Genomic DNA, 20,950 nt, shown 5'->3' on the forward strand with positions numbered 1-20,950 from the left:
ACAAAGCTGTGAAAGGCAGAAGGAAGATGACAGTAACCCTATCACCCCAGCTTTGTGTTTTCCACAATGAAAGCTGGTCAAAGAGGGTTAAACCAGAGCTGCCTCTCTGTGGCACAGACACCCTCATGGTCTAAGTTTTCACAGTGCATTACAATGCCTCGCCGAAAGGATGTTCTGGAATTCATGCCCCGGTCGCATGTGGCGGCTCTTATAAATCTCACTTACCCATGAAGTCATGTTGAGAGAAAGAGAGAAAGGGAGTAGAGAGAGAGAGAGAGAGAAAGACAAAGACAGGCCGCATAAACAAAGCATGTGAGAGTTTGCATCACAAGGTTTATAAAAGGCCAGCAGAATCCAAACGGTCTGCAGAGAACCCTTGCTGCTGTGACAACACCAGTTCTGTCCTGGAGAGCACAGCTCCACGCCAGGGGAGATCGGCTCAGGACAATAAGAGGCAAAGCTTGTCAAAACACTGCCCAACTCTCCAATCTCTACCCTTGATCCTCACAGCACCTTCTCAGAAGCTTTGGAATGCACGATGGTGCTTTTTTTTCGTTCAACTCTCTCTCTTCGTTGGCCTGTCCTTTTTTCCATATATGTAGTGAAAGCTAGGTTTATTTGCTATGAAAATACCCTCGCCAACTCCTTTCCAACTTCTTTTTCCAACCTTTCTTTTTTTCTTTTTTTATTTCTTGAAGCAGTCCAGTGTATTTTCAGCTGGTGATAGCTTAGCTTCACTCCCCTCTCTCTCTCTCTCTTTCTTTTTTTTTTCAGAGCCGTAGAGATCAGTTCCAACCCATTGTGTCGCGGAGATAATTATGCTGGGTCTCACTGAGAGGCCAAGCCAGTGGGGTGTTATGATAGATAACCATTTAGGATTATATAACTGAACAAAGTCAGCTTTCCGAGGCTGAAGACACTTCAAAGCACCCGACCCTCCCCCAACACTCACGCTGCCCCTCTTTTTGTCTGTCCCACACTCTCTCCTCTCTCTCTCTCTCTCTTTTTCTCCATGTCTTATAACAGAGTGGACTTAGTCCTATGCCGGCTAAATTCCTGTATCACTCTCAAGTCAACCTGCATCAGAGTAATAGTCCTTCTCTATCGGATGAATGAAGCTGTACCTCACCTGCTCTCCACTCCTGGGCTCTCACCTGGCTGCACTGACTGCAGTTTAGTCTGTGTGTGTGTGTGTGTGTGTGTGTGTGTGTGGGAGAGAGAGAGTATCAGAGCAGGCCCTCTCAGCCTTGTAACGGGAGTGGAGCCTTAATGTTCCCTTGGCCTGATTTATTGTTGGCTCTGTATTGTTCTCTGAAGCTTCAAAGCTCTCCCTCTGAGACATGCCCTAAAATGAAGCTGTGAGTTTTTCTTTTTTTTTTTTTTTTTGCTCAGACCACAATCAGGCCACTGACTCATATGTCTTACTCACAAGGGCAGAAAGAGAAGCTCTGTAAAGAATTATAGGCTTGGTGCTGAAAGTTCGGCTCTCTCGTATTGAAGCATACCACCCCTCCTTCGTTCTCACCAGCCTGGCACGGGATAAACTGCTTTTCTTGTGCCTTTTTGAAGTCGTTTCTGTCCTGTGCGTGTGTGTGTGTGTGTGTGTGTGTGCGTGTGTGTTTTCAAGGCTTTGTTGTGTTTGCCCCCACCCTCCACCATATAGTGTAACAGAACACCAGCCTAACAGAGCTGGCGAGAGCTCTGTCTTAATCATTAACCGCCCGTTCTCTGTACTTGACTTGGCACTTTAGTCATGGGCCTTTCGTGCCAGGGTCCGGTTTCATTAATTATTGATGACTCTTAGATTTTCATGCCTGGGTCTGTGACCCTTAGAGCTTGACCATGTCACAGCCTTTAGGTTTCTGTCTGTTATTCGGTCGCTTCATTTCGTTGTATCTGCCGTTCGGTTCTCTCAAGCCTCAAAACGGTTTAGCTCAGCCGCCTTACTAAAGAACATAAAAAAACAAGCTCTTCCAAATGCTCCAAAGACTCAGAAATGATGCATGAGGTTTTTTTTTCAAGATGTTTTTTTTTTTTTCAAACTTCTGACATTCATTGTTGATACCAAAGTACCCCAAGTCGAGCCGATCACAGCCAAACACGCTGGATGCTGTGAAAGGACTCTAGTAGTGAAGCTTAAATTCCTTTCAGTTTCCCATGAATCAGTGCCATCTGTGTACACAGCCATCACATTGCAGCGAAGATGATCCACCCTCCCAGAGAGTAGACAGCACAACTGATCATCATTATTCTCTGGACTAGATGAAACAGTAGATTTGGAGCTTATATAGAGCTTGTCTGTTTTACTACCAAATACTCTCTTCCAGGAATATTTTATCCATTAAATGCATTTGGTACGGTGGGGGAGGGGGGGGGCTTAAATCTTATGCCTTGCCCAAAGGATCTTCTATCCTGCAGAAACTAAAAGCTTAAATGAAACTCTAAATATTGACGTTTGTGCTTCTCGTTAACTCTAGCTGTTCAGAGCTGCCATCTTTTTTCTTTTTTTTTCCTTTCACGTGAAATTGATCCTTATTGATTTTGTTGATTTACGGTGTTGTAAATGATTAAATGTTGTGTTTATCTTCGAGGCTGTCTCAGAACTGTTTAACTTCAACTGTGTGTGTGTGTGTGTGTGTGTGTGTGTGTGTTCTCCAGAGCTCCTCGGATGACTCTTTTGGCTGCGGCAAACACGAGAAGGGCTACCGTCTGGAGATCACCAGTACCAACCCCCGGCGAGATTACTTCAACGGCCGATTTCGCGATGTCCTCCTCACCTCCATCGCCGTGGTTCCGATGCAGAATCACACAGTAGCCAGCCTGGGGACCGCGGATGGACGACTCATCCAGGTAAGGAGAGCAGGGGGTCAGGGTTCACGCATCTCTCTCTCTCTCTCTCTCTCTCTCTCTCTCTCTCTATCGCTGTGATTGGATAAACTTCACTCTGGAAGGATTATGGCTAACAGAGAAGTCATGATGTTTGTTAGCGAGTCTGGCTAAGTGTTAAGTAATGGAGGCCTTAACATCGTGCCTATTTTACGTCATTTGATCCAGTTGGTTTTGGAGATTTTTCTTTGTCTGGTGTTCATGAGTCTGTCCAATTTTCTGAGACTCACTGGTTCCTTTATGGAAGGTCAACCCTTAAGTTCTCAGCTTTTCTGTCAGAAAGGCACTGTAGGCAAGAGTTCCCTTGTTTTATTGTGCGTGTAAGTGAACAGGATGTTGGTACGTGACCAGTGAAAACGGCCTAGAAGAATGAAAGCGCAGGTGCCAGAGGCAGGTTGGGAAATGCAGGGCTTTCCTGTTTGTTCAAATGGTCACCTTTAACCCCACTCAACCATTTCTACCAGAAACCGCAATCTCGCAACCACTCGTCTGGACAAACAAACCTGCTTTTTGCCTATCAGTGTCAGCCTTGAATTTACTGTTTGAATTCACTAAACATGTCCCTAACCTGCCAGTGTCCACTCAAACCCCTATAAACTATAGGTTTGAAAGTAGGAACCTATTTTTAATTTTTTTTGACGATTTCGATGACAAAAAAAAATTCCATTCCAGAAGTTCGCTCACATTCTTGTTTTTTTTATATATATATATAAATATGGCGAGAAAATGTTTGAAAAATGAGTGGCGCAGAGAAAAAAACGACAGCTGCACGGAAGCGGACTAAGCAAGTCGAGCGCTCCGTCAGTGGTGAGCACGGGCTTCGATGACACGTACCCGCATGGCATTTTCTTGGAACGGCCGCAGCTGTCGTTTTCTTTTTCTCTCTCTTTTTTTTTCTTTTACATTTTTTCCCCCCCTCAACGTTTTCTTGCCCCATTGTCTAAGTGTGGAGGCCTGGGAATGGCCAAACAGCAGACCAGCTGTCTGACTCAAAAAACCACTAGAGAGAGAGAGAGAGAGAGCGAGAGAGCAAGCTGAATGAATGACAGAGAAATCTGCAGAAGTATAGACCGACAGAAAAAACAGCAAATTAGAGAGAGTTTCAAGAGAGAAGGAAAGACTATGTGAATGGAAGGAAAACGTATAATAAGTTCAATTTTTGTCTCCCGGTGATTCTCAGGGAAGATTGTTTTTAGTTTAATGAGAGTGGGAGAGAGAAGCATTCTTGGAGGGGGGGCTATGGAGGGGTCTGTGTGTGTGTGTGTGTGTGGGGGGGGGGGGTTCACTCTGCATGAGGAAGTGTTTCTCTCAACACCTAGTCGTGGTTGTGAGTGGGACTTCCCTTAAATATTCCCACAGCGCAATAAACTTTAATTCACAGCATTTTTACAGTAACGATCCATATATTTCTCTCCTGAGTTTATTGCATTGCTCCCACAATTAGGGGTCTTGTTAATCTGTTTTGGGACCTTCTCACACTATGTATTTTAATGAAAGAACTGGCTGATCTGTCTCATTGCTGGGACTTGGATTAGCAGTTACAGTGTAAGCCTGTTTCAAACCTACTCCACGTGGAAGCATATTCTGTGTTTTCTGTCTCTCGAGAACACATTTTAAGAGTCAACATATACAATGCACATTTTTTTATTGTGTTCTACAGTTTTTTTTCTACATGAAAAAAATGTGTGTCAGGGTTCCTCTCTGCTGTATCAGGGTTCCACTCTGTAACTAAGCAACAAAGCATAAACAGTTCTCCACAATTCCAATGCTTTGTCCATGCAGTAATTATAGAACATAATTAGCAAAGTAATGAATAAAGGCATACACAACAAACACATACAAACTTTTACACACGTGCATACATGTAAACGTTCATACACAGACATGCATTAATAAACACATACTTACATACAAACGTACTAACATTTATCTACACACGCACACACAGACACACACACACACGCACACACACACTCAAACAGTTTGTCTTAATACAAATAACATAATTGACATACACAGGCCCAGCAGGCACAGATACATATCCTCCACACACCTTACACAGTCACACAGATGTGTAAACCAAAACTAAAATGAGGTAATGCACAGGCAGACTGGTAATGCAACTGGAGTGTGGCTTAGGAGAGGGCCAGAGTTACACACACCGTTTTAGTGAGTCTTCCTCTACCTCACTGGCTTGGAGCAGTGTAATTTGCAGCAAAACCGCGAATGATAAATGCTCGTCCAGGTGCGTGGATGGAGCCAATGTTCCAACACCTCCCAACATGTCAGACAGACAAGCAGTCTTTTTACGTCCTTTTCACACGCCCACGGCCATGGCTTTTGTCTTCTCTCATGCCCTGCCTTTTGAAGATGTCATGTGGTTCAATCTGTCATCTTCGTCTCGAAGCCGTTAACACCGGTTATTACCGTATCCATAGCAAAAAAAAAAAAGCCCTGTCCCCTTTAAAAGAACTGCCTTTCGGATTCCATCGCCCTTTCATTCTATGTTTTCTCCTTGAGGAAAAGTTTTCACGCATCAGCTATAATTTTCTATTTTATAACTTTGCCGTCGTGAACTGGAGCATGTCCAAAGATCAAGGCAAATTTTTTTTTTCGTCTCAAGTCTGTGGACGTGAACTCATCTTGTGAAAACATGACATTAAAAAATGATGGATCAGAGAGCTGTAATCATATTAAACATTTGGTTTTTCTTTACATTTTGTCAGCCTTGTAAACTTTGTTAAAGGGGAGAACTGATAACCATGCTTCTTTCCCAAAGGATTTCAAGTCTAAAAGTTTTAACAGGAAACATGAGAAACATTTGATAGTTTGGCCACAGAAAACCTTTGATAGTGACTGCAGGCCTAGACCTAGCTAATTTTAGCAGACCTCATCATAAGTGGAGTTTATGACCTCTTAGAGTAAACAACAAACATGCTTTTCTTAAGGTCAGCTTTCGTCAGCGCTGGGCTTTTGATACAGTAGGTCTTTAATGAGCATTCTTTTCAGGTGGTGGTTTCCCGTTTTGGACAAACGCGGCCGCATGTCGACATCCACTTGGATGCTCTTCCGGTGTCGTCTGAGGTGGCCCTGCTGTCAGCACAGGAGCAGACTGGCTCCTTATTGTTGGTGACGGGAAACAAGGTGAAAAACCTTCACATTCTTCTTCACATTTTGTTTTGTACAGGAAAACAGCGTCTAGTTTTATTCCCTGGCACCGAGTCCATAAACGTGGACAAAGAGATCTCTCTGCAGGGCATGACTCCGTATGAGGGAGGGGAAAAAAACCCAACAGAAAAACAAAAACAGAAGATGCCTGTTAAAGTCATAGAGCCAGACAACTTCCTCAGAATATTTGCGCTAGGATGCCAGCGTATTAAGAAGACAAGGAGTTGTGGAATGTGTTATGTAAAAACAACTTTCTTTTTTTCCCAAATGGGAACATTTTATCTGGCTTTACAAACAAAATACAAACACGTTTACAAAGCCGTCCCTAACGCTCGCACCGCATTTCAGTACTGCTTCAGCTCTTTAGGACAATACTCAGTAGTTTTGTCTTCAGGGATTTTTTTCCATTCATTCCTTATCCTGTGTCTTAATGTGATGTTACTTTTTTATCCAGGTGTCAAAAGTCCCTCTGATTGGACCAGGTTGCGAACAGCTGTCGTCCTGTAGTTCCTGTCTATTGGCTCCGGCTTTCATGGGCTGCGGTTGGTGTCGGAACCAGGACCGCTGTATGAGATCACCACAGTGCGACAGCAAACACTGGATCCAGGATTCCTGCCCCATATTCATTTCCACGGTAACCATCCCCCCAAAGAAGCAATATTGCCATGGCTACAAAGCAAGCCATAACTTCTGCGGTTAATAGAATGAGTGCTCTCTAAGTAAAGAGATCCTAAACGAATCACCGACCTTTATTGATCTGGTACCTTCTTAACTTTGTGGTATTTTCTTTGATACCCTGAGATGATGCAAGAACGTTGGGAATCAATTACAACCTTTGAGCAAAGACCAGCATTCTCTAAAAATCACAATATGTTTACCAAATTATAAACTGTGTGTGTGTGTGTGTGTGAGAGAGAGAGAGCAAGAGAGAGAAAGACTCCACCCATAAGGTCTTTCTCCCACTAAGTTAACTCTGAGATGTGCTGTGTCTTGCTCTCCTGACTCACTGCCTTTTGTGTGGTACTTATCTCTTATTTTTACTGAAATTTTGTTTTGATTGTTCAGTAGTTAATTCAAAGCAAAAATAGCAAGCGCCAGGTTTTTTTTGTTGTTGTTGTTTTCTTTTTGCTGCTGCTGTTGTTTTGGTGTTTGCTTTTGCTTTTGACTTGGCTCTTAGCAGTTCTTGCCTCTTAGAAAAAATACCCACAAAACTTGGGCCCTGACTGATTAGCTGATAAAACCCCAGGCCAGCTTAGTGGTGATCAACCGCAGAGACGTAAGCTGGTTCTAAGAGTCCAGATGGAATGGTTAGTGTGAAGAAACATGAATATATATTCTCAGGAAATGTTATGTTGTTTATTGTGCAGCAGACAAAGAGATCTTTTATAGTTCACTGAACACACTGTTGAGCACACAATGCAGTGGCTCTTAACCTTTCTGCTGGTGGTCTGGTCTTAAATGGCACTTTTTTAACATGACCTCTCAAACACTGAGAGTGATACTGGGGAGCATTGTTCACAGGGGTGACGTTTTACTGTTGCGTCCATTTTTTACTGGCGTAAATTCCGTTGCAGTGTACACACACGCCAAAACAATTCAGTTACAGTCAGTGGCTGCCAACCCCCTAAAACCCTACAGCATGGGGTGACGAAAGGCTAAAAACATTGAAAAGAGCACTACTATTCTTGAGTACATTAAAAAAATCCCTCCTTCCCCATAGATCTCCCCAACTAGCGCCCCACTTGGAGGAGAGACCAAAGTGACGATCTGTGGCCGAAACTTTGGCTTCAGCAAAGGAGACCGATTTGATGCCAAGCTGATTCAAGTGGAGGTGGCCAGCACCCCATGTAAGCTGGACAAACCAGACAGCGTCAACAACAACCATCGGTAAGTGATCATTACGGAGGTCAGAGGTCAGCGGTTCTCCAGCTGGGTTTTCCCACCCATCTGCACCATAAGATTCCCAAAGTTCAGAACGACGCCAGGCCACATTCCCCTCATAGCACTCCAGCTGTGGCTCTACTATACGTCAAATTGGAAGAAAACGACCCGCATTGTACATTTCAGTCATCCGTATCCAAATAAATTACTAGAGATACTCAGCACTCCACTCAAGCCCTTTTGTGCCCCCAAAATGCTAGTATTCACAGCCATCTCATTGTTAAGTGTGTCGGGGGGAGAAATTTCCCGTAGAGAATGACTCTTTATTAGCATGTGTAGCGCAGTGTGGCTATCATTAGATTATCTGTTGCTAATGACCCGCTTATTCAGGCGCGTCATAAAGATGATGTTTGTTCATTGTTGCCCATGTTTTGTTTCTTTTTAAATCAGGTTGGTTTGCAGTCTCTTTCGTGCGAATACGTCCCACGCTGACCATGAGGTGAAAGTTCACAGTGGCAAAGAGTTCGTCAAAAAAGCAGGTTTCATGTTTGTGGTAAGTAAGCGTTTTCACAACTTACAGCTTACCTAACAGACTTGGACGTTGGTTTACGTCAGTCTAAACTGAGCTACACGTGCTGAATAGAGGAGAAGGCAGGTTGTGAATTGAAGGTGTGTGGACAGAAGTGAAATGAGGTGATCGTCTGTGAACTAGCCTTGCTGCTTCTAACAGTCTGCTTCTCAGATGTAAGCAGTCTCCAAAGTTTCGGCTGTGTGTCGCTGAGGTACAGGGTCACGATATAAAAGGGGACAGGGTGTAAAAAGAAAAACTTTAAAGCGCTAAAACACCCAGATTAATTCAGCAAGGTATTATTCCCCATTCTCTCCCAGAAAAACTTTCCTTAATCCCCATGTATATCACCTTTAAACAGGTGCACAAATCGACTTAAAAGGAAGCAAATGCTGATACTGCACAATAGAAAGAAAAGGGCACGCGTCAAAGTAAAAAGTTAACATTTCAACACTAATTTCAAATGTGGGTGGCCCAAGACACTGATTTTCGAATTTCAGCTTTAACGTCAGCTTGTTCGGTCATCACTTAGAAAAAATTTGGTGGTGGTCTTGAAGAGTAAGCCAAACAGGATGCACTCCACAGCACTGCGCTTCAGTCAGCCCTAGCGTCAAGCACTCCTCGTGTTAACAGCCCCTGATGATTTGCCTGCACATTTACAGGCAAATTTAGGAAAATAGAGTGGGCCTCCGTTTTAAACTATGTTCCCATGGAGATTCTTGTTAACTGACAGGTGAAAAGAAGGAGCTTATGTCTCGTGTCCATGGATGTATACAGTAGCGCTCACACTCCCAAACTGGCGTAAGTGCCATAGCCAGCACATACCAAAGTACAAAGATTGGGCCATTCCGAACTATGTAAAATAAAGGAGAAAAGAAACATTTTTTTAATGTATAATAGATTCCACAGTGTGTACAGTATATGACTTGAGCTTCTGTCATGTTTCTGTTTGTTCATCTAGCGCCCTGTCATCAAAGGAATCTTTCCAGAGTTTGGACCCAAATCTGGAGGAACGGTGCTCACTATCCGTGGAGAATTCCTGGACTCTGGAAGTTCAAGACTGGTAACTGTGGGAAACTCCACGTGTGATCTTCAAAGGTGAGTCTGAACCCCTGTTATGAGACCATATCACATTAGATAACACACGTCATTTGACCAGCTAAGACAGAAGAAAAAAAAACAAGCCTTTATGGAAATCAATTTTTAGATAGGTGGAGACAGCGAAATGAGCTGTATGTTTTGCATGTCCTTTTGATCTGGGGTTTATCTTACCTGAGACCTTGAGAAGGTCTTGTTTTCAAACGCCAGCTGTGGTCTGTACATGCCCCCTCCTCTCCTCCCCACACAGCGTGTCAGCTGGTATGCTAACGTGCCGGACCCCGCCCCAAGCCTCACCTGCCCAGCATAAGGTCAGGCTAAAGATTGATGGGGTGACTTGGGAGGCGGCGACCAACTACACTTATAACAAAGATCCCATCATCTCCAGTGTCCAGCCCAGACGCTCATTCATCAGGTGGGTTCTCTCTTTTTCCTCCATGTTAAACTGGAGTTTCCACCACTGTCTCTTTAAGAGACACTTTTTCACACTGAATTTGAAACAGCGGTAAGAGTGAAACCACTGAAGGACAGACAGTTTCCTTTTTCTCTCTGAGACTTATCAAGATCATATTGAAAGTACAGGCTAGACAGAGTAAACCTGTGCATAGTTCTGTTAAATATTTCAATTTCCGTGTCTCATTGTTCTCACGACATCACAACAACACAAACTAAAGAAATGAGTGCATTTACTATAATGCTTATCACTCTTTAATTGATGGTCAGAAGTGTAAGGGACAAAAAGGAATGAGGCAGTCTTTGTGCAGAAGTGAGTAAATGGAGAATAGAGAAGGTGACAAGGCCAGTATAGACACACTTAGAGAAAAAGAGAGAGACAAAGTGAAAAAGTAACAGTGAAGCTTAAGCAAAGGATATGCAGAATGAGGGGAACAGAAAGAAAACAGATAGAAGGCAGAACTCAGCAGAGAAATGGAAGAAAGGCGAGAAAGGGAAAGATTATACAGGGATTAGGGAAGAGTGTAGCGAAAATTACCTCGGATCATTTGTAACACTCACGTCTACCCAAACTCTGCGGAAGCTACAGTCATGTATTTACATTTACATGTCTGCAGTCATCTCATCCATCCTCCCCGTCAACAGCTCACCAGCTCACAAATGTCTTTTTTTTTTCGGACTTGAGAAAATGTCAGTGTGACAACTGACCCGTGTGTGGTTTTTTTTTTAGCTCCACTGTCCAAAGTGTTGCTAATGAAAGAAATGAAAAAGACCAGAGCAGGATTTGTTAAATTGGTTCAACTGAGGAAGGTTGAGAAGGGGAAGAAAGGAGGAGGGAGAGAGAGAGAGAGAGAGAGAGAGAGAGAGAGAGAAGTAAAAGAGACAATTGAGAAATTATAGGGGCCACTGGTATACATTAAGGGTTTTCTAAGTGTATGAGAGAGAATGTGAGGTTTGAGTAGCATGAACCTACATAGCAGCGGACTTGCCAATGTTATTGTTTGTTTGTGTGTGTGTGTGTGTGTGTGTGTGTGTGTGTGTGTGTGTGTGTCTACAGCGGCGGGAGCACAGTGGTTGTACAGGGGGTCTACCTCCATTCTGCTCTTCAGCCTCGAATGGTCCTCATAGCGGCAGAAGGCAAAGTCTTAAACGTGGTGAGTGTACAGTAGGGCTGGTGATATGCCTTTCCAATCAAATACCTCACACACCATTATGTCATGAGCATGTTATTGTCATCAGGGTCCTGAAAGGGAAAAGGGAGGTCTATGAAATAAAGGAAAAGAAAGTGCCAAGGCTGCAGGAGTGAAGAGGAAATGGAAAATCCACACTCAGTACTCCATTATAAGTCATCACCTCTGGCTCCTCAAATTGCAGACAGCCTTGGGTTTTTTTTTTTTTTCATCTTATTTCTCAGCAGTGTCTTCTCACCGCAGACTTCTGACCTTCACTTCAACTCTATCTGCGCCTGGTTTTCTTAATAGAAAGATAAACTATAGATTTCATTTCATATTTGGAGGCTATAATATTTATAAGAGAAATGGGCTGTGATTTGTTTTCTTACGTGACATTTCACATTTATTATTTTAATCAGGGATGCAATAATAAAAAAAAAAATATGAATATTTCAGGACCTGCAAGAATTTTGGTGCCTGTAAGAATACTCTCATATTTTTGGCAGAGTCTGAATGGTCCAGTCGTGTTTCATATTTCGATACCTGCTCATATATTCAACACTTATTTCCCCAGGTTACTTTTTTGTCCTATTGTTGCTATTGTTGTTGTTCTTTCTATTGTGTTGTCTCTTTTTCTATTGTGTGAAGTGATATCTGGTGCAATCGACTGGAAATTAATTGCTCGTCACCATGCCAACCGTGATATTATGATCATGGGAAGAAGATGGGTTTTTGAATTTCCTCTCTCTTTGATGTGAGATGTAGACCTGTCTGGAAAAGTACAATGGTATTCTGCTTAGAGTGCTCACGGCAAACATCTCAGATCTCCATAAATATCTCACAATAGACGTTCTCCTTGTACTTAAAACAACATTTATACAACCTAAGGTTCTGACAGTGAGTTTTAAATGAAGAGGCATTTCATTCATTCATTCATTCATTCATTCATTCATCCATTCATTCATTCATTCATTCATTCATCCATTCATTCATTCATTCATTTTCTATGCTGCTTATCCTAATTAGGGTTGGGGGGGCGTCCTGGAGCCTATCCCTGCGCTCATTGGACGAAAGGCAGGGAAACACCCTGGACAGGTCGCCAGTCCATCACAGGGCAGACACACAGACAAACATGTTCACACACACATTCACACATAGGGGCAACTTAGTATCTCCAATTCGCCTGACTTAAATGTCTTTGGACTGTGGGAGGGAACCAGAGCTGCTGGAGGAAACCCACACACACATGGGTAGAACATGCGAACTCCACACAGAAAGGACCCTTGCTGCCTGGCCAAAAAGCAAACCCAAGACCTTCTTCCTGTGAGGCGACAGCACAACCCACTGCACCACCGTGCTGCCTGAGGCATTTCCAAGAGACTAAACATGCACTTATTTACACATAGTAATTACAATCAGGCCTGATAGGTAGTGAGACCAGGGTCTTGGAAGAAAGTTGTAAACTGTCTTATCTCTAGCATTGAATACCCCCACAACCAGGGTCAACAGCCAGGAGACAGGTACAACCTCATGCTGGGAGTATGTCGTCTCCCCTTGTACCACCTCTGCTCTAGTGACTCTTTTCACTTTCTGGAGCAGTCTGGTGGGGTGTAGTGCCACTGGTTATCTGTGTGTTATTGATTAACAGATGAAAATGAATGGGGAGAAATGGGTTGTCAAGGCAACCTGGCCCACCAAAGAGAATCAGAGACTTACAGATCAAGAGGGACTCAATGCCAAAACTGAGTGGAGTTGCTGCAATCTGTCAGAAAAGTTTCTCTTCTACTAAATTTTATATAGTAGGCGTTGGAATGAAAGACTTCACAAAGAAGGCCAGGTCGAGACGGAGATAGACGTGATGGATTTTGTCTGTGCAACTTTTGAAGTCTTGGAATTGTTGCAAAAAGGCACAATCCAAAACTTTCACAGTAGTTGGAATGAAAGACCTCACACAGAAGATCAGGTCAAGTCAGGATCTAACTAGACGCAGTAGGTTTTGATTGTGCTTCTTTTGAAAGGGTTGGGGCTTTGTCACTTGACGGTCGCAGTGGTGGACTCTCCAAATGTAACAGCATTGAGATTGGGATTGTGACTGAGGTAAAGCTATGGTTCTATTGAATGCAAATGTTATCACTACAAGTTTTTAGGATGACTCCATTGCACTTTCAATTATTCCCCATAAAAGAAGCATAGGAGTCTGATGTTTCCGTGCTGAACGGTTGAACATAAGTGGTGCATTGTTTAGGCTGGTTTATTGGAGAGCTGTGTGGTGGAAGGCTCCGTCTGAGTCTCTGTGACTCTCTGCTTTTGCGGCGTAACCTGAGTGGATCTGTCATCTGTTGGGTTAAAGTTCGATCGACGGCGATGGTTGGAGCAGGACTGTGGTTCAGGGGTTCAAGTTTCGTTTTGGTTTTTCTGCGAGTTGCAACCTCAGCCTGTTCACAGGCAAGCCTCAAGGGAAAAAAAAAGAAGAAAAGAAAAGAGGAAAAAAGAGGACTCTTTTGCCTTATGTTTTCTCTCCGGGGGAGCAAAGAACCATGATTCCTTGCAAACCATCCTTTAGCTTTGCTTCTGGTCCTGGTCACACACTTAGGGGAAAAAAAAAAGAAAAGAAAAGCTTCCAGCTAAGAAGCAAGTCAAATTGTGGGCCCCAATAACAGCAAAAAAAAATCTAGGGCTCTCTCCTCATATCTTTTTGCTAGATCTCGAGTAAATCCAGGACTCAGTAAATCTTAGCTTTCCCAGCAACATGAAAAGCGTTTCTTTTTTTTTCTTTTTTTTTTTTTTTTACAAGCTCCAACTTGTTGCAAAAAGGCTGGCACAACCCTAAACAGAGATGAGCTTTCAAAAAGCCACAGGCTTGGCTTGATCCTGTGACCCACTTTGAGGAAATAATCTCATTCAAAATATCTAGAATCTTCTGGGCAAAGCATTGTGGTCACGTTTAGGATTGGCAACTCCGTGTGTGAGGCCGTTTTGTTTGGTGAGAGATAATTACATGTCTTTAGAATATCTCCAGGTTTCTAATGAGGTGCGTAGTTGGAGACACCTGTTTTACAAATCCACGTCACAGCACCACAGACCCCTCAATCAAAGCCCAGAGGGGGTGAGGAGGTCATTTGTCTTTCAGAAACTCATTTTCCTTAATCTTCACTTCAGGACATCTACACGATAGACATCAGTGCCCATAAAACCCTCTTTAATATCTCTACAGCACTTCGATTTACATCGGACATTTTTTCTGTGTTTCTCAATGCCAAGATTTTATCTTCCATCCGAATATACAGTTACCTTAGCTCACATAAAACAGATCATATGCTTCAGAGCTGTCACAATATTTACATTCGTTTCTTGAAATGAAAAACTTCTGGTCACTTTGCTTCCATTTTAATGTGTCATATCCCTGATCTGTTCCTTTGTCTTTCTTTCTTTAGCAGCTGATATTCAGCCTCCTCCAATGTGTTTGACTTGCATCTCCAAGGGTCTTTTTTTGGGCGGGGGTGGGGGGGGGGGGGGGGGTGCTGTGCTGTGTTTAAAAGTAAAGTCTCCGTGATTGCACAAATATGCCATGGGCTCATTTGTTAAAGTTAAAGTACACATTAGCTACATCCATTTGCATTGTCCTTTTAGGTCCCTTTCTCCTAAAAACAGAGGAGGGGGGGGCTTTTTGTTTGGATGTGAATGGACGGGGGTCAGTGGCGTGTGTGTATATTTCACATCTGCGATACTGCTCAGTAGGGACCAGGCTGGGAAGGATGGTGGCGGGCGGGGAAAAACCGTCGACAGGAAGTAGCCACAAAAGTCAAAGAGACCACAAGCTTTTCATAACTGAAGCTGCTTTGGTTACAAATGAGGCACTTGGGAGCGCGTAGTCAATGATTTTATAAGGTTCTGAAAGTGTATTATTCTCTAATGTGCTACACAAGATAGCAAGCTGGTGAGCTAGGCACCCAACCTAGACTGATGGGACTGATGTTAGCAGATGGGGTTTTAATGTGTTTCTTATTTGACCGATAAAATGTTTATACAGACCATAAATCAGTGGAAAGAAACCAAACTGTGTTTGACAGGAGATAGAGAATACTCACTCTCGCACTCTTGATCAAATACCAAACAGAAAACACGTTTTCACCTTGTTTGGTGAAAGAGAGAGGATGAGAATGGCTTTCACTTGTCATTTTTTCTTTTAATGCTTTGTGAGTAGGCTTGCCTGGTATTTCATGGGTATCTGCTTAAGAACTTTTTTCCTTTGACGCATCGGATAAATATGCGATATCAGTGGTCTTAACCATGCTACAAATGTTCACGGTTGGATCCAAGCCTCTGTTTCTCGCTGAGTTTAAGCCAGTGTGTTACGAATACAGTTTCTGAGTCTGTTACTATGATTTCTTACTGAGCCAAGATTCCAGAAGGAGATTCAAATTGTCTTTGGAGAAATCCTGCACACAGATTCTTAGAGCAAAGAGCGCTGTCTTCCATATGTTCACAAATAATCTCATCAAACCTTTAAGAGATTCCTGTCATAACCCAGGCTGCAAAAAAAACACAAAAAAAAACAACGCAAAGCATGCAGCTGAAAGCAAGACGTTGAGTAAAAGTGACAAGGGAATGACAAGCGTAACACAAAACACTGAGCAAACGGTCTAGCACTGTGACAGCCAAAGAGAGGCAGCATGTGGATGGGAAGGACGACAGGCCGGAAGAAAGCTGCCAAAAGATGGAGTCATAATCTGGCACCTGCTTGGTCTTCCTATTCAGACTTCTCATACAGGAGGCAAGCTCTCGCTCTCACAGTGACTCCAGTCAGTCTCTCTCTCTCTCTCTCTCTCTCTCTCTCTCTCTCTCCACGTAAGGCTCCTTACAGATGATTATCATCCGCATTCTAGCTTGACTGTGACGAAATTCGATCGGTGGATTTTTCCATCTGTTTTCGCCGTGTTGCGCACAGTGCGTTTTGTTTGATAAAACATTGGTTTCGTAACCTCCCCTGGCACAGGGAATGGAATGTCTGCCTCTGCACAGAGAACGTATCCCAAGGCACCTTCTTTTTTTCTTTTTTTTTTTTTCATGAAAGCATTATAATAACATAGAGATGTCAAAACTGCACTGCCCGAAGTCTGAGCGCAACACCTTTCAGATTTCATGCCGAAACAGAAATCAAATGGACCATATGACACTGGATCAAACCAACCTATAGGCAAATCATACGGATGTTTAGATTCTGTCTTCAGTTTGATTCTGACTCCAGTAAGCAGAGATGAGTATTCAAAGCGGGCTTCCATGAGCAATTACCACTCAGTGATAAATCTTTTTTTCTCCAGAGAGAAGCTTCTTTAGGCTCCTCATATGTGTCTCTAAAACATCACACTTTGTTTCCTGCATGAAAGCATTGTACTGTAATCCAGCTCAGATAGTTGGTCACTAAGATAAAGTTAAAAAGCTGTGGGAAGACTGACTTGCCTAGGCAAGCGTTTGGTGCAGCGTTATAAAGGCCAAAGACACACATTCTGTTTTGTTTGTGCTTTGTCTAGACTTGCATGCAGGATGAAGACAAGCTGGCCATTTTGTGCATCACGCCCTCTCTTAAAGACCTGAACGTACGGCCCCCAGTGGCAACCAAGATGGCTTTTGTGCTGGATGGCTTTTGCACCACCCAGTTTGACCTCCTCTACGTGGAGGATCCAAAGTTTGAGGAGTTTCAGAAGCCCACTGTCACCTCCAAAGGCAACAAGAGTATTCTGGAAATCAAGGTAAGAGCTTGTCATTACTGTGACACTCATAACCTCTCTCTCTTTCTCTCTCCCTCTCTCTCTCTCTCTCCCTCTGTCACATACACACACACACACACACACACACACATATTGACACACACTTGCCCACAGATTCATTGGGATCACTGAGGTGGAAGGAAACAATACTTAATCAAAACAGGAAGTATAGTTTGTTTCCCATTGACCACCTCCTCCTTCATACAGTGCTTGTTCCTTCCAATCCCGTATTGTTCTTGAAATCCCGAAGGTCGTCGCATTTGACACATTCATGGTGAGATCCTCACCATTAAATGGTTTTGCTGGCTTGAAAAACTGAGAATTTTAACAATGAAATAGAAGATCTATTTTTTTTTTAAACTGCCCGTCAGGGCTGAAGTGCAGCTGTTGAGGACTGGGGGGTGGGGGTTGGGGAGGGGGTCGCGTGAGATCCTCATTTTTCTTCCCATGCAAGATCTCGGCCTGGCGCAAATCCCCACCACGTCCCTTTGGCCTCCATCTGCGCCCCCCCTCACCTACCCCCTTCCCCAGGGGTGGCGGGCGGTGGGATTTGTGAGGTCTCTGTGCTGATTGGGCATGTTAACACACAGGCAATAATAGGACCTGAAAGAGCGGCAGTTTATCTTGGCTCTTATTAAGGGTTAATGTCGTTTGAAACCATGGCACCAGAGGCTCTTTTACACCGTTTCATTTCCCATGCAATTTGTTTGTTTGGGTTGCAAATAGATGGAAACTCTTTATTTGTGTAAATTAAATTTCGCTTGGCAGAAAGAGCTTGCAAGCAAGAGTAAATTTCAGAGAATGGAGCTACAGCAAGAGTCCACGCTACATGAAAGTCAGCATAAACATAACGGTTTATACTATCTGAGAACGACTGTTCCTCCTCAAGTCTGCAGAGAATCAGGTTTTGGACCAGTTTTCAGGATCAATGCTAGGCAAACATCAGATGTCTACACCTCAGTAATCTGTAAAAAAAAAAATGTAAAAAGAAAGAAAACCCTATAACACACATGTATAGCGATTCATTTGGACTAGACACATGGTTTGAAAAGATTAAGGCTGTTTTTTAGGCCCTGTAGGATGCTGTTGCTATGCTGTCTGACTGCGTTAAGCGAAGCCTCAGTTGGCCTGTTCTGCAAGAGAACAGGTGCAGGAGTGGACCGTGTGTCCAATTTGTGAAGCCCAGCCTGTCATGTGAGGAATGCAATGGCTGTCTTTATTGCCTTCTGCTGCCCCTCGCATAACAGAACCAAGGCTGTGCCTTTTTTTTTTCTATAGCGAATGGAGTCGTTTAGACTTCATGGGTTCCACTCGCATAGAACTCTCAACTTTGTGCACTTCAGACAAAAAGGCAAAAATGTTTAGGGTTTTTTTTTCCCCATTTATTTATTTATTTAATTTTTTTTTTCCTCAGTAGATGTTAATGGCCCTCCATCTTTAGCTCGCTAAATGGGAGGAAACCACTAACCACACAGCATTCAGTTTATTTTGTGAACTTTTTTTTGTTGTTATTCATTTGTTTAATATGGCTGAGGTTCCCAAGTGTGTGTGGGGTAGGAGAGTCAGAGAAAGAAAGAGTTTAAGTGTGTGTATGTGTGTGTGTGTGAGAGAGAGAGACAGAGAGAGGGAGATAGAGAAAGAGAGAGAGGGGGGGAGAGAGAAAGTCTGAGCGTATTTATGCCTCAAACAAGCCTCATAGACTTTTTGTGTCAAACATCTGATTTCTTCCTGCCTTTCTCATTACTCCACCTGCTGTGACCTCCCTTTCCCTGGCAGGTTCCTCGTGTTGATCTGGAGGCGGTAAAAGGGGAGGTGTTGAGGGTGTCTAACCGGACCTGTGAAAGCGTCACACTGGTGGGCGATATTCTGGAATGCACCGTCCCCATGGAACTCCATGCTGCCACCAGCAAGCTAGAGGTGGAGGTAAGACTGCAGAATCGAATCCACCCCTCCCCTTGTTCACCCATTTTCTCTTAGAGACACCACCTTCCACCCCAGCACCCCCCCCCCCCCTTGTCCAACTCAAAAGTTCATGCTCTCCACTTCAAGTGCCCCTCTTCAAGGAGTGCTCTACTCCACAGTTCAATAAGGCCCTTGTTCCATTAGGCATTCACTGACTGCTTGCCCATTTCTGGCTTGTCTTTCCACAAGAATTTTTTTTTTTTTTTTCTTTTAACCACCCACTATGAGAGGGCTCACCTCTTTTCCTCACAGAACGTTTGCCAATAATACACAAGATTCTAACAATGTTTCCTGGACAAATTTCCAGGTTATGGTCTTGTCAAGATTTCAGTTTGCACTCCGCATTAGTATTTTAGCTCTTATTGTGTAGTGTGTATGTGTGTCTGGCTGTGTGCTAAAGAGAAAGAAAGAAAGAGACTGAGACAGAAGGAGAAAACTCTGATTGGGCTCTTATATACACGTCAGTTGATGTGTATTGTTTAGCATGTTTGATAAATGTTAGTTTGAGGTGAATTTGCGATTTTGTATACGAGTTCATGAATGAGACTATTGATAGTGTAAGGAACAAAGTCTGTGTGTTATAAAGCCATGACGCAAACGTATCTTGGATATATTTTACAACAATTTAAAAATGAAAACACAAAGGATGATATGAGCTAAGCTTTCTCTCAAGCATCTGGAAAGGTCCAGAGGAAAATAAAAGAAAGGTTTCTGCCCCAGACGTTAGCCCCAGACTATCTGATACGCTTGGGCATCATATTCAGGGAATGCTGAGCACCTTGCCTTTAGCATAAAGCCTTTATCCCTCCTCAGAGAGAGAGAGAGATGGTGAGAGGGCAGCATCTGTGATAGCTGCCTCTAATCTGCTCTGATCGCTTGCCTTTCCATCAAAATTCAGCAAAAGGGGAAAAACTCATTTCAGCCCAAACTTAATAACACATTCATCCACACAAGAGAGTCAGTGTCTCTGATCCAATTTCCCGCCCTGGCAATGACACGGCGCTCTGTGGAGAGCCACTGCATCAAAGTGTGATTCCCAAAGTGATACTAAGTGTGTGTGTGTGTGTACGTGTGTGTGTATGCGTGCACGTGCATGTGTGTGTGTGTGTGTGTGTGTTTGTGAGATTCTAAGGTCCAGAGCCATCTGCCTCAACACCTCAGTGTGTGAATATCACACAAACATCATGTGTGAGGCTTTAGCAATATATAAAGATGTCTGATATAAGACCATACAAAACTAAGATACATAAAATATGACCTGTTACTTGACCCAATTTACCATTAAAGTAAAACTGTTCCTTTCTGACTGTATGTCGATTTAGGTTTATGAAACAAAGCTGTCTTTATCAGGAACTAAAATATTATCAGTCTTAAAAAGGAAAACACAAACATAGCACAACTAACATCAATTCATTTTTATAAAGAAGTTAGGTCTACTTCAGAGCTACAGTGTATTAAACGTAAAGATCATCCATTTTTACATTTCTTCTTTGGTGACTTTGATAGCTGACTTTATTAGTCTAACAGGCATCTTTAGCAGGAAACAGTGAGGGGGTGTACATGAGGACACGGTTTTGGCCTCACATGCTCCAATTGTTCGCATCTTGAAACTCAGAGTTTTCAGAGACAGTGGAATGCAGCAAATGCTAATACTGTTAGATTTGTTTGATTTATCAGTTGTTATTTGGTAAGAACACCATGATACAGAAATAAAAAACAAAGTCCAAATGTTTTATGCTGCATTGTACACTCGGCCCAGTACATTTTGTCACAGAAATTGTGATTTGGAACTGTAACAAACATTCTGTTCTCTCAGTGAAGTTAATGTCTCCACTCTTAACCTCTATATGGGACTGAGCCACAACAAAGTCATCTAAGGCTTTGACTGAATTTAATTTAGCTGTACACAGGCCAAATGAATGTTTGACTTGTCTCTCATTCCTCTGTCTCTGTCTGTCTGTCTCTCTGTCTGTGTGTGTGTGTCTCTCTCTCTC

The 20,950-nt window shown here is 43.1% G+C and overlaps 1 protein-coding gene across 1 annotated transcript in view; it reads left to right on the forward strand.

The window, feature by feature from the left end:
- The window catches only part of met (MET proto-oncogene, receptor tyrosine kinase), a 42,395-nt gene that overhangs the window by 12,850 nt on the left and 8,595 nt on the right, over window positions 1–20,950 (forward strand). The window contains exons 3-12 of the mRNA XM_030769179.1: window positions 2,659–2,850; window positions 5,896–6,030; window positions 6,509–6,688; window positions 7,775–7,941; window positions 8,386–8,488; window positions 9,465–9,601; window positions 9,852–10,016; window positions 11,112–11,208; window positions 16,758–16,976; window positions 18,771–18,917. Coding sequence (XP_030625039.1) covers window positions 2,659–2,850; window positions 5,896–6,030; window positions 6,509–6,688; window positions 7,775–7,941; window positions 8,386–8,488; window positions 9,465–9,601; window positions 9,852–10,016; window positions 11,112–11,208; window positions 16,758–16,976; window positions 18,771–18,917 — 1,542 coding nt within the window. The remainder of the gene's footprint in view (window positions 1–2,658; window positions 2,851–5,895; window positions 6,031–6,508; window positions 6,689–7,774; window positions 7,942–8,385; window positions 8,489–9,464; window positions 9,602–9,851; window positions 10,017–11,111; window positions 11,209–16,757; window positions 16,977–18,770; window positions 18,918–20,950) is intronic.

This window comes from Chanos chanos, chromosome 1, assembly GCF_902362185.1.
Source record: "Chanos chanos chromosome 1, fChaCha1.1, whole genome shotgun sequence".
NCBI classification, from domain to species: Eukaryota; Metazoa; Chordata; class Actinopteri; order Gonorynchiformes; family Chanidae; genus Chanos; species Chanos chanos.